The 14,314-nt window shown below is 46.8% G+C and overlaps 1 protein-coding gene and 1 long non-coding RNA gene across 2 annotated transcripts in view; one reads left to right on the forward strand and one right to left on the reverse strand.

The window, feature by feature from the left end:
* LOC310849499 overlaps nucleotides 1-14,314 on the reverse strand; it is a 92,937-nt gene that overhangs the window by 2,721 nt on the left and 75,902 nt on the right. The window lies entirely within an intron of this gene.
* The window catches only part of GABBR2 (gamma-aminobutyric acid type B receptor subunit 2), a 277,930-nt gene continuing 272,646 nt past the window's right edge, over nucleotides 9,031-14,314 (forward strand). Inside the window, exon 1 of the mRNA XM_083749682.1 lies at nucleotides 9,031-10,197. Within this exon, the coding sequence (XP_083605808.1) occupies nucleotides 9,880-10,197 (318 nt within the window). The 5' untranslated portion in view covers nucleotides 9,031-9,879. The remainder of the gene's footprint in view (nucleotides 10,198-14,314) is intronic.

Raw genomic sequence — 14,314 nt, forward strand, 5'->3', positions numbered from 1 at the left:
GAAGGGTAATTAGGTTGAAACAGAGCAGCATTCATTGCTCCAGTATCCCAAGTCAGAAACATTGAAACTACTAGTCCAGCAAGGAAGCATTATTGTTACCTGAAACACAAGCAGTTACCTATGGCCTGTCTGAGTAACACTGCCTGGAAAGAAGTTCTCTGGGGAGCTCTTGGTGGGAAACCAGAGATTTCAGAAGCCCTGCAAAGCTGAGCCATAAGGCTATAAAAACCACGGGTATGGAGAATTGTAGAGGTGAAAATAGCTAGCTCTAAAGCATTCACCATACAATATCTGTTACAAATGCCTGCTTGGTGTAGTTGCAACACGCAGGTGCATCTCTCCATCCTCTGGGAACATAAGGAGGCTAGCATTTATCAAGGCACCTGCTCCCTAGCAGCAGGATTTGCCAGAGCTTCTCAATGCCAGTGCTCTTAATACAGGGCAACAGGCCATGGAGCTGGGGAAATTAACCAGCTGGAGAATAATAGTTTGGTCCCCAAAAAATACATCCATATCTGAAACGCACATATGAGAAAGACCACAAGTTTGTAATGCTGAGATTGCCATGAAAGGGTTTGCATATCAGTAGCTTGGTCATGTGTAAATTGTGTATTTTAAATTGTGTTTCCACATGGTTTTGTATCTCGAAGGTTCAAAGAAGCAGCAAGACTGTTTCTGTAGAGTGAGGAGTGCAGGAATGACAGCCCTGTGGCCCTCCAGATGTTTTTCGACTCCATCATCCCCAACCATTCTCCCTGCTAGTTGGTGTTGATGGGGCTTGACAGGTTCCCTGTCCCTGGACTAGTGGTGTTGAGGAAACCCAATCCCACCCAGTATGGGCAAAGCACACTTAGTGGCCAACTGTTGGGTTGTGGGGCAGAAAACCAGGTGAAGGGAGAATGGAATGAAGTATTCAAGAGGGCAGTGGAAAGGAACATGGCACATACAGTAAAAAGGTAAAGGGACCCCTGACCATTAGGTCCAGTCGTGACCGACTCTGGGGTTGCGGCACTCATCTCGCTTTATTGGCCGAGGGAGCCGGCGTACAGCTTCTGGGTCATGTGGCCAGCATGACGTAAGCCGCTTCTGGCGAACCACAGCAGCACACGGAAACGCCGTTTACCTTCCCGCCGGAGCGGTTCCTATTTATCTACTTGCACTTTGACGTGCTTTCGAACTGCTAGGTTGGCAGGAGCTGGGACCGAGCAACGGGAGCTCACCCCGTCGCAGGGATTCGAACCACTGACCTTCTGATCAGCAAGTCCTATGCTCTGTGGTTTAACCCACAGTGCCACCCGCATCCCTTACAGTGCCCACTTGCAAATACAAATAGCAAAATCAATTCTTTGAGAGCCAATCCTTATGCAGCCAAAACACTACCACCAATGCACAAGAGAGAGGTATCAGCAGGTTTTGGGTACCCTTAAGGTTTGTAGAAGTACACATTTATTTAGATCCCTCCCCAACCTCCCAAAGATAGGAAAAGCCTGAAACATTCCATTCGCCATGGAATGATGTCCATTGAGGTGAGGAATGGAATAGAACAGAGTGTCGTGGAAGACAGGATGGCCAGCTGACTAGAACATTCTTAATTGGAGCATCCTACGCTGCAATGTTTTGTCGCAGTTCACACTTCTTTATTTTGAATATTTGTAGGCAGCTTTTCCAGTGGAGCATCCATTTGAAGTGTAGCATGTATGCTGACTGACTGAAAAGTTTGTTTGGCGCCTCATTTAAGGATGGGGGAAACCCACACTTTTTTATAAGTTGAAAAATTGTTCCAGGAAAGTGTGAATGTGTATTGTGTGTGTGTGTGTTGTAACCTCACAAGAGTCAGGCAGTCAGCACCTTGCATGGCTGGCTTTCATTGCGAAAATGAAGGTCAAGTCCAAAGAGAAGACAGTCTGTCTTCCACTTTTTAATATGGTGAGCACATTTACCAGGAAGGCTCATTACCTTAGTTATATATGTCTGATTTATCTCTATGTGATAAATGTTCTTTTGATCAGGACACAGTTGTGGCCCATTACTTGAGGTTGCCGTCATCTAATAGTGAATATCTAAGTTCTCTCTGGGGGGAAATTGGCACAACTCCAAGAGCAATTCAAAACACTGTTCCTATATGTTTACATAAATTATATATGTTTGTATGCATATGTGAAACTTCCTTAAAAACTCAGATAACCTAACATCACTGGTCTCCTGTTCCCAAATATATTTATTTGGAAGTTCCTGTTGTTTTAATCGAAAGATTCCATTAATAATATAGGATCTGTTGCACTTCTAATAACCTTTATATTATAGCCTTACAGATTCATTGAGTGAATGATGAAGTGACAAGAATTTTATTTCTGTGCAAACTGTAAGAGATGGATAGGCCATGATTCAAATTTCATGCCCTCTTTTCCTTTGCCGATTTAAAATAAATGTGATGAGGTTTCAGCCAATTCCCCTGAGCAGACTTCTCTGTAATTTGATAAAACACTCCAGCAGAATATAGTCAGAGAGCTAACATTTTGTAGAGTTATCTGAAATGAAATCTTTGCACATTTGATTTGGCATTAACAACTTGCTAAAGAACAATGCTTGGGGGGTCGGTCTCTGTGTGTCCCTGCATGTGTTTTGCTGATGCAGTGGAGAATAAATTCTGATGAATTTATGTTCAATAAGGCTGGTTTCATAATGAAATATCTAACTTTAAAATATATATTTTCAAAAACAATATTTTTTAAATTGTATGAATAAAAAAATTTACTTGTTTCTTTACATTTTTTTCTTAGCACATGGCATAGAAATATGGTCAGCGGCACCTGCAAACACTTTTGCAAGGCAGTTTATAAGTCATACCTTGGGTTGAAGTAGCTTCAGGATGAATATTTTTGGGTTGAGCTCCGCGGCAACTGGAAGTAACGGAGTGCGTTACTTCCGGGTTTCACCGCTCGTGCATGCGTTCAAAATGACATCACGCACATGCGTGGAAGCATCGAAACGTGACCCACGCACGCACAGACTCACAGTCGCGTCTTACGTTTACTTCAGGATGCGAACGGGGCTCCGGAACAGATCCCGTTTGTATCCAGAGGTACCACTGTACTCCTGACTTATCAGCTGATTGTCGAGCCTTCGGAGCACAGTGCAAACATTAACAATCAGCTCATTGTTGGTGCTTGCAAAGAGCCCTGTGCAACTGACAATCAACCAGCCGCCAAAGCACAGCCCCAAGAATCAGGTGGGATTGGCTCCACTAAGGAGTTTACCATTGGGGTGGAGGAAATGGTTTGGAATGCTTTTTCTGTAGAGGCAGAAGTGCTCCTAAAAATGGATAATTCTTCAGAGAAATCTTCCCATGGGTTTCCTCTAAGGATTTCAATCCAAGCTGCTTCATTTGGGAAGAAGAAAACACTCAGTTTTTCCCCTGTGCAGAGTCTTGTAGTTGATTTAAGGTTACAGGGAGCTCCTTTGAAAGTGTGCTTTCAGCACCAGTCACCTGACTGGTGCTGAAAGAATGTCTTCAGTGTGGGTTGCTGCAACTCCCAATCAGCTGATCAGTGGTTAAAGTTTTCTTCTTTGAACTTTGAGAGGCATCATTCACTACATTATGACAGCTGCTGATTGACAGTTGGGTGATCCAATAGGGATATAAAGTTCTGGCCTTCTGACCATATCTAATTCCCCACTCCCATAATATAATATGGGTTTCTCCTTGATAGTAACAGGTGAGGAGGTCCAAAGCACAAATACCATATGCTGTTCACTCCATATTCACGAGGAGCCAAACTCTCAGTGTGACAAGACCTGTGTTTTGGACCTCCTCACCTATTAATACCAAGCAAGATCAAAGTGTTTGAGTAGGCACATATTGGGGGACGGATATTGTATGATTGCAATGTAAGCCACCTTCACAATTGACTGAAAGCAGCATGTAAATCTAAACAAAAAGGAGCTGGACAAGCATTCCTGAAGCAAAGGATAACAGCTATAAATTACTTTGCTGGCATCATGATACCATCGTCTTAATCTCAGAAACCTACAGAATAACTTGATTCTGCCTCCCTCTGTTAAAGGTAAAGGGACCCCTGACCATTAGGTCCAGTCATGACTGACTCTGGGGTTGCGGCGCTCATCTCGCTTTATTGGCCGAGGGAGTTGGCGTACAGCCAGCATGTGGCCAGCATGACTAAGCCGCTTCTGGCGAACCAGAGCAGCGCACGGAAACGCCGGCTGCCTTCCCGCCAGAGCGGTACCTATTTATCTACTTGCACTTTGACGTGCTTTTGAACTGCTAGGTTGGCAGGAGCTGGGAACAAGCAACGGGAGCTCACCCTGCCGCGGGGATTCGAGCCGCCGACCTTCTGATCGGCAAGTCCTAGACTCCCACAGTGCCACCCGCATCCCTTCTCCCTCTGTTACTCACCCCCCCTTTCTTTTTGCTTCCCACCAATTCAGCAGAATTGGTGAAGTCATGACAGATCTGGTTTCTCTCCTGTTAAAAGCCCACAATCAATATGCAGACCACAGCCACCTACACTTCTTCCTCAGTCCCTTCCTTCTTGTCATGTCCACTTGTGCAATTATTACATTCAGCGCCACTTAATTTCGTGGCTAAAGATTCTGGTTGCTTTCTGGTGTTTTGCCACGTGTTGATGAGCACAATGTCTCTATCCTTCTCTCGCCTTGCTTTTTATCTCTTTTTACTGTTCCACTGCTTCCCCAAGACAAAATATTTTCATTTAAATATTATTTACTAATATTTCTTGAATGCTTTTTTAAATTAATTCTCATTACTTATCTTCAGCACCCAGTGTATGGGCATTTCCCAAACTGTCAACAGAATGATGACATAGTACTGCAACAAGAATGCATCCATTCTATCATGTTGAAGATGTCCGGAAATGAAGCAAAAATAATGAGTCAGCATACATTCACATAGTGGTACTACTATAAATAAAGGATGAGGCCTATTAGTTATGACCCAATAGTGAAGTCTTATTACTGGGGATAATGCCAGATTAAGGAGTAGCTACTGTATTTTTTGCTCTATAAGACGCACCAGACCATAAGACGCACCTAGTTTTTGGAGGAGGAAAACAAGAAAAAAAATATTCTGAATCCCAGAAGCCAGAACAGCAAGAGGGATCACTGCACAGCGAAAGCAGCGATCCCTCTTGCTGTTCTGGCTTCTGGGATAGCTGTGCAGCCTGCATTTGCTCCATAAGACGCACACACATTTCCCCTTTTTAGGAGGGAAAAGGTGAGTCTTATAGAGCAAAAAATACGGTATGTTCTACCACACAGAGCCTGAACAAGGAATGTTTCCACAAAATAATCAAACTTAGACAATGCAGCAACCATTTCAACTTTATAAGGACACAGTTCTATAAGGATTTACTTGTTGTGCTTAAACATGCTTCTGGTGAAGTGAACTCTAGCCCATGAAAACCTATGGAACAACAAATGTTTTGGTCTTTAAACTTTTTGTTCTTTTTAATTGTTAGGATTTTAACCCCCTCTTTCACATTCTTCCTTGCTAAAACCGAACCCTTCCTTATCTCTTGTTAATGCTAATAAAAACAGAAAATACTCCCTTTATTTTCATTTCAAACTCTTTTGGTATAGTTGAACTGACAGTCCTACTCTACCTCCAGTCATTTTTAATTTATCAACACCCATTAGAATTTAGCTCATAAGAAATCCAAATAGAAACAAAATGGTTTTTCTACAAATAAATTAACTCTGCCACATTAATTTACCAATCAATTTATACTTTTTATATTAAAAATACCCGAGTTCTTGACGCAATCTGTTTTTCACAGAGCTATATTTTATGGCATTAATTATATTTTTTTCTGTCTTTTCTAATTTGAATTCCATATTAGAACGAAGTCTGATGTCAAGGCAGTTGTAGTACAACTGACATAGTTTACAACCCTTTGGTCTACCTTTTTAACTTCTGCTATGTTCTATTAACATTTTTCCCCTGCAGGTTTGCTTTGTCTGGTTGCATACGTTGCAGGGAGAAAATGAAATTAAATCTTTTAAAAATATCAAATTGTAAACAAGCCAGGCTGTTTGTGAAATATATTGTCTTTATCAAAAGGGCTTATTCAGTCAGCTTGAAAAGTGGGAAACAGTAGACCTGTGAGATAATGGGATCTAGGCAATCTTTAATTTTGTGCACAGATGTGTGAATTAGTGTATGCGGGAATGTTTTCATTTTTTTTTTTTTTTTACGTAGGACATATGTTAAGTGGAAGGGTCTTGAGGGCAACAGAACTGGCTGTGGAACTGGCAGTGTTACAGATACTCATTGTGCATTTGTAAGAAACATGTTTATTTATTAAATACTTGAGGATTGCCTTGCTGGATCAGATCAACAACAGTATCAGTACAGCATTCTGTTTGCAAAGAGATGTCGTTGCAGAAGACAAACAATGGAGTGGCTATTGCTTTTATATGTTGCTTGTGAACTTCCAGAGATACCTATTTGGCCACTGTTGCAAACAGCATGCTAGACTTATCAGACTTTGATCTGATCCATTGCTTTTGCCATGGTAGATAGGAAGAATGAAACAGTCATGTGCAGAGGAAATGCCTCCTGCATTATTTTAATGGACATGTATCCATTTAGCTATCACGACATGATTTGCCACCCGTTTTTGCTATTCCCCCACTCCAACTCCCTAGAAGCTCTGTGAATTTCTCTTAGAAGCAAAAACAAACAGTGACAATTGCCACATGCTATGGCACTGAATGAGGGATGCGGGTGGCGCTGTGGTCTAAACCACAGAGCCTAGGGCTTGCCGATCAGAAGGTCGGCGTTTCGAATCCTCGCGACAGGGTGAGCTCCTGTTGCTCCTGCCCACCTAGCAGTTCGAAAGCACGTCAAAGTGCAAGTAGATAAATAGGTACCGCTTTGGCGGGAAGGTAAATGGTGTTTCCGTGCACTGCTCTGGTTCGCCAGAAGCAGCTTTGTCATGCTGGCCACATGACCCGGAAGCTGTCTGCAGACAAACGCCGGTTCCCCCGGCCTTTAGAGCGAGATTAGTGCGCAACCCCGGAGTCGTCTGCGACTGGACGTAACAGTCAGGGGTACTTTTACCTTTGGCACTGAATTCCACAGGCTAATTATTTATTGTTGCCAAGCAATGTGAATAGAGCTCTACACAGAACTTACAGGATGGATCGGTTTTGCATGGCGGTTTGCGTCTTGTTGGTTGGAAACCAATCAGTGTTTTTGAGGTGGGGACGTACAACTCCTGTGTGAATAGAGGGGCTAAACTGTGCACAAGCCCCTTCTCAATGTGGCAAAATGTCACCAGTGACCGGGGTATGTTCACATCACTGCCTTAGTAAAGTAAAGCCTGATAAAAAGGAGATAAATGAATGGATAGGAAAAAAGGTTACAATAGTCATCTTCAAATATCTACCAGGCTGCCACATGGAGGATGAAGCTTGTTTTCTCCTGCTCTGGAGGGTAGGACTCGAACCCATGGCTTCAAGTTGCAATAAAACCTCAGAAAGAACTTTCTGATGGTAAGAAACATTCAACAGTGGGATGGACTCCCTCGGGAGGTGGTGGAATCTCCTTCCTTGGAGGTTTTTAAGCAGAGGTTGGGTGGCCATCTCCCATGTATTATTTAGTTGAGATTCCTGTATTGTAAGAGGTTGAACTAGATAACCCTCAGGGTCATTTCCAACTCTGCAATTCTATGATTTAATAACACAGCGAAGTTGCTGCTTTTCCCTGGTGCATTTCACAGCTCTCCTTCCCTTCCAGGCAGCTGTTCACGTCAGCACGGCTTCTTTAGTGTCGTATTTGTTTCTGTTTGCGAATGGTTTAAGGGCTCCAGCTGGTTTGAGAAACAGTGCTCCAAACTGTGGAATTTTAATAGCAAAGTACAGGATTCATTAGCATTTTGGGTAGAATGTATTGAATTATAAAACCCAGCACTGGGAAGGCAGCAAACGCCCAGTAAATGGGGACTTCCGACCCAATAACCTGAGATCAGCCCACCAGCTTGTATCTGGCGGCTTTTTAGAGGCTACAAAAAAACCTTTTAGTTTTGCTTCCGAAAAGAAGAGCTGACTGGCTCTCCTTGGTACACAGATGGTGTGCAGTGATGCTGTGCTTGGTGTAGGCAAAGACACATTGCCAAGGACACTTGACATGTGGGAGGGACATTGGTTCGGAGGCTGAGAGCACATGCCTGGCATGGAAAAAACGGTTCCAGGCTCAGTCCCGGCTATATTTCATTCACTGAAGTCTCTCAGGTAACAGAACTTGAGGTGCTGCTGCCCAAACCAGAATAAATCCAAACAATGTCCCCAAGTATGAGTGGCACCTTGCCAGGGCTTGATTTGCCTCCTGTTTTTGCTACTTTCCTCAGATGCGGGAAGAGAGAGAGAGAGCAGGAAAGCAGGGAGGTGCTGCCAGCAGTGGCGTAGCATGGGTTGTCAGCACCCGGGGCAAGGCAAGTAATTTGCGCCCCCCTAACCCATGGATTTGCGCCCCCTAACCCTAACCCCCAGATGTTGTGCCCGGTCCCCCCTGCACCCCCCACGCTACGCCACTGGCTGCCAGGCTTCAAAACATGGCTGATGGGCTGCCTTTGGCTTGGCAAGCCATGCCTTGTGCAGGCCTGGGGGCTAGGCCATGAGACTAGGAACAAGACGTGGGGATAAATGAGAAGAAGGCAGCCGCACAGGTTCACCTCTGCGTGTTTAGAGGAAGTTAATGGGGAAAAAGTGCATTGTTCCTGAGGGAAACGAAAGAATAGGTGATGGAACTCTGAACGTGGAGCCAGTGCCCTAGCCAAACGCCTCAAGTCTTCCCCAAGCGCCCCTCGGCTTGTGCCCAGCCAACTTTGAAAAACCAAAACAAAGAAATGATAATAATAACAACAATAATAATTGTGCGTCACGTGTGTGTGAAAGAGGCAAGAGAGGGGCACCTCAGCACGCCACCGCCTCGAGGAAAGGGGCAGAGGCCGCTGCGCCCCCCGCCTCGCGCCAAGCCGTCCCTTTCCCGCCTTCCCCAGCGGCCCTCTTTCCTCTCCCACCCGCCCCAGCCCGCCTTCCAATGGGCTGCTGGACGTGCCCAAACCCTGCATCTCCTCCTGCGTCTCGCGTTGGTGTGCGTCGTCTCCTCAGCAGAAGAGCCGCCGTCCCTCAGCGGCAGCCGACCAGCCCTCTCCCGCCGCCGCCGCGAGCGAGCCAAGAAGCCCAGTAGCGGGAGCCGAGAGGTGGCAGAAGGATTTGGGCGGGCGCACGGAGGGGCTCTCGCCTACTACATCCAGCCGCCGCCGCCGCCGTTTCCCCCCTTTCGGCCGGTTTGTGCGCGCCACTCTGCGCGCGCTGTGTGGCGCGGCGTGGTGTCTGCTTGCAGCAGCGGCGGCGGCGGCAACGGAGCAGCACGGCAGCGGCGGGAGGGCTCCGGGGGAATGCGGCACTAGCGTCCCCAGCCTTGTGGAAGAGCCGAGAACCCCCCTCCCGCCCCAATTGTTTTCCCCTCAGCCCTCGTCGCGTTTCCGCGTCGCCTCCGGAACCTGCCCGGGAGCAGGGAGGCAAGCGCGCGCGCCCTCGCCCAGCCTGGCTGCGGCTGAGTGAGGGGCTGAGGAGGCGCCCTCGCCCGCCGCTTGTGGACTTGGGGGTGGGGTGGGTGGGAAACGGGGGTGGCGGGCAGCGGCTCCGTCGCCGCCACTGCTGCTGCTGCTTAGTGGTTCCATTTGGCCGCCCCGAGGAAGGAGCCGGCGCCATTGCCAGGAGGATTAGAGCCGGGGGGGCCGCAGCGTGCGCGCCCCTTCCTCCCTGCCGGGGCCATTGCCTGGCAGAGGGCAGCGGGCGCCCTCGTGCTTGTGCCCCCCTGACCTCTCCCGCAGGATGCCTGCCTTGCCCCGGCGGCCCAGCGCGGCCACCACCTCTGCCTTGCTCCTGCTGCTGCTGCTCCTGCAGCCGCCGCCGCCGCTGGTCTCCTCGGCTTGGTCGCGAAGCAACTCCCGGGCGCCGGCGGGGTCGCTGCCCAACGCCGCCGCCACCACCCCCATCGCCATCATGGGCTTGATGCCGCTCAGCGACTCGGTGGAGAAGGGCAGGATCGGCCGGGGGGTCCTGCCGGCCATGCAACTGGCCATGGAGCAGATCCTCAACGAGTCCTTGCTCGACCCTTACTCGCTGGACCTGCGCTACTACGACACCGAGGTGAGTGGGGCGGCAGGGGGCTCTCTCGGCGTGGCCAGCGCCGGGCACCTTTCGGTGGGGGGGGGGGGGGAGGAGGGCGACACAGTCCCGTTGCCTTCACGCCTGATGGATGGGGCAGAAGGTGGGACCTGCCGCTGCCAGACCCTTGGATGTCGACCTGCAGCCAGCTGTTTGGCATGGGGTGGCAGGATGAGTGCTTCCAAGGGGAGGCCACCCGTTTAGATGGAGTCACTCGAGTTCCTGTTTGGGTTCCTCCTTGGTGCCTTAAATGCATATATAATTTAGATGCTGTGCTGCAAGAAGCAGCGCTTGGCCTTGGGCAGAAGCTGTGCGAGTCCAAAAGGGAAAGAGGAAATCACGTTGGAAGGGACTCCAGCTGGTTCAAAGGGAATCACTCCGATCCGTGTTTGTGTACCTCTCCAGAGCCCTTTCCCTCCGCTGCCAGTCTGCAGCAGCAGCAGAGGCTGGCCTTGGATGGAAACGATGCGAGGCGGAAAAAAGGCATTTCGAAGAGGCTCCAGCTGTTTGGAACGGAATCACTTCGGATCTGATTCGCGCTGCCCCCACCCCCTTTGACATGCTCAGTGGCTTGGCTTCCACCACGCCACCAGAGGCTGGTGTTTAGCGAATTTGCAGCTGGTTTCCCGCGGGCAGCTGCTTTCTGGCCCAGCAGCCTGGGCTCAAACCTGCAGCCCTTGGCGTGCCGAGAAAGCGCCGCCCGTTATTTAAGCAACAGATGCACGTCAGGGATTTGTGGTTGGCGAGCCGCGAGCAGGCGCCTGGCCACCCGCATAGCTGAGCTTGAGCTGAGCTGCAGCGTTTGCGTACTTGGAGCGCCACTTGATGCTCTCCGTGAACTCCTGAAGGGCGAGCGGGAGGCCAGTCGGATTTCTAGCGCTTAGCGGGGAAGGCAGGCAGGAGAGGAAGGCAGCGGGTGGGGTGGCTTGCCCTCCCCTCTTTAGCGATGCGAGGGGGCAAAGAGAGGAGGATGCCGGTGCCTTCGTCTTTCAGGAGCAGCTGCTGTGATCCGTGGACACGCTGCCCCCTTTGGAGCGTCCTCTCCTTTGCGCTCCTCTTGGCGCACTCTCCTCTCTTGTCTCAGTTCGCCTAGCTGGTTGGCAGGTACGGTGGCGCACAAGACACAGAGAGGCTCATTGGGAAAACGGGGAAGCGATGGAGAGGAAAGTGCGCGAGGATTTGGCTGGCATTCTTTCACCAGTCGGTTGTGCAAAACCAATCAGCCAGTGCCCAGAAAGAGTTAATTTTGCAGTTCCCCCCTCGTCGTCGTTGTCGTTTGCCTGCCATGCATAATTCTTCCTGTAAACGCTGGGTAACACATCTTGTGCACTTAGGCTGGGTGGGCCAAGGGCAAGGGACCGTTGCAGGGCGCTCAGCAGAGAATTCCTTAGGCTGTTCAGTTTTCGTTTCCTGATCATTCACACGAAGTTATCGAGGGGCTTTGTTGCGGACACGTTGGAGGCTTATTGTTTTGTGCTTGGATTTTTTTGGTCACAATTCAAGCAAACGTGTTTGCGGCAAATAAATGCTGATTCAATGTTGGACCTTTCCTGAAGGTGGCAGCAGTTTCTTATGTAATACTTATGCCTGGCGATCACTGCCAAGATAACCCTGCTGAAAAGAGTGACTACTGAGAAGAAAGGTTAACTGTCCTCGTCCAAAATTTGTCTTAAGGTGACACCATGTAGGCTTCTTCCATTTTGCACTTGGTATTTGGTAGAAATACAAATCAGGAGCAAACGAACATGCTTCGCTGTCATATACTTCATTGCACCTTTTGGTTTTTAAATTACTGGTTTTATTTAAATATTTTCCTGCATCGTTCAACGTAATGCCCTTTCCACATTTGCTTAGAAAGGAAATCAAGGGACAGTAGCATTTAAAATACGCATCTTATGTGGAATTTATGTGTTGAGCAAGGGTACAGCTGTGGTCATAGCAGGACTGTAATTCCTTATCTGTAGAAAACTGAAAGCAGGGTGATTATGATATTTATTTTTGTACAAATATAAATATTTGTCCATAAATTATCACCTTTGGTGTGAATTATTTGAATGGATGGCTTGAAAATGAGATTGCAATGGTAACAAGTAGGCAGGCGATGCTTCTTTCCTCATACGCCAGATGAAAAAAAGTCAAATTTACTTGAAAACCATTTGGGATTTTGAAAACATTCATTACAATCTGAAATTCAAATAAGGAGGAATATGTTTCTATAAGCATATATGAGAAGATATAGGTTGCAATCCTAGACCTGCTTGCCTGGTAGTAAATCCAATTGATCTTAATAGTGTTTACTTTTGAGCAGTCATGCATCGGTTCCCACTATTAAACAATCTGCAAAATGTGGAGTTTTGGAAAAGTGAGACCCAAGACTGATTCTCACATGCATTCCTTGGTTGATAACTGTAGCATCAGCTGAGAGTGTGCACATGTGAATGTTACCATCACAGACAGAACACCACAGGCAGAACTTAAATATCTCATCAACATCTTTGAGAAGTTTAAGTATATATAATCTTTCTGTCATGTTTCAATATTAAGGAAAATGCATTTTTTGTTGTTGATCTCCCATTCCAGTTTTAGCTGTGTATACAGGTAGTTATGTGACTAAAGGACCCTTGTGTTGCCTTCCAACTCTGCCATTCTGATTCTAGTTGCTGTAGAATGTGGATGGGTTGCACATCTGAATGCGTGTATTGCTAAATGCAGTGAGGCGGCATCTGCATCTGAATGAATTTTCATGTTCAGCCATAGGTTCCCGATCCACTGTCAGAGATCCATGCATGGAAGATGCTTCTGTGTGTGGATCTCCTTTTTCCAAGTGGAGCATGAAGGTTTAGTAAAATCCTTTAAAAAAAAAACCAGCACCTTTTTTTGTACTCCAGGGAAGAATTCCTGTAAAATACCAAGGCAGACTTTGATCTTCTGAGTAGTCTCATGCTTGTTAACATACATTTCACTCATTTACTGATGTTAAACAGATATTATTAATAGGAAAAAATGTACAAGTTGAGCTAATGGAAATATGGAAAAGGAAGGAAGTGTGTGTTCTAGGCATTAAGCAGGTTTTGCATCTGTGAAGAGATGTAGCTATCTCGTCTTTTTCAGTATTTGCCACATGAATTTTTTACTATAAGAAGCTAGTTATGATGTAGGAAACGGAACTGTATAGTTTCTGAGAGCCATGTCACATGTGACAAGCGCATGAGTGTGAGTCTCTCCACGTATAAATGGCTTACCATGATTGGTGGCCTTGTAGGGGAGCATGCACAATCTTACACCATTGGTCTTCAACTGGTGGGGTGTTAGCACAAACCAGTGACACCCAGCACTGCATGTCTCATTTTTTTTCTTTTGGTAAAACCTTTTTCTAACATAAAGAGGTTGTGTATATGAATGGATGACATGGGTGGGGGCATTGCTTTCCCTTGTATTTACTTTCCACCAATTACTTCCCAGGAATGCACTGTTGCTTGCTAGCAACTTGTACTTCACTCTGAATGGATTTGTGCCCTTGGCATAGATACCTATTAAACAGGTTTATCAGCTGAACCTGTTCAATAGGTGTCTACGCCAAGGGCACAATCCCATTTATATAAAACTGGGATGTCCAACAGGTTGATCGCGATCTACTGGTAGATCCCTGCGAGGTTTTGGTAGATCGTGGTCGATCTCTGGTTCCCCTAAAAAAAAGCTAAACAACTTTGAGCTGAAAACGGGGGTAGATTACTGCTGGTTTTTAATTCTGAAAGTAGATCGCAGTCTCTTGAGAGTTGGCCAACCCTGATATAAAACAACAAAAGACTGTGACTCTTTGACTTGGATTGATATAGGTAATGTATAGATTTATTTTCAGAACAATTGCTCTTAAAGTGCACATTGTATTTTACAGTCTAATTTTGAGTACTTCCAAGAGCAAGACTGTGTCCTTTATTTCCTCCCCAATGAATTTGTTTGCCCTAGAATTGTAGAGTTGGAAGGGACAACAATGACATCTAGTCCAACCCCCTGAAATGTAGGAATCTTTTGCCCAATGTGGGCTTCGAACCCATGACCCCAAGATTAAGAGTCTTGTGTTCTACTGACTGAACTGTGT

Source organism: Podarcis gaigeae (assembly GCF_964106915.1).
Source record: "Podarcis gaigeae genome assembly, chromosome: 7".
NCBI lineage: Eukaryota > Metazoa > Chordata > Lepidosauria > Squamata > Lacertidae > Podarcis > Podarcis gaigeae.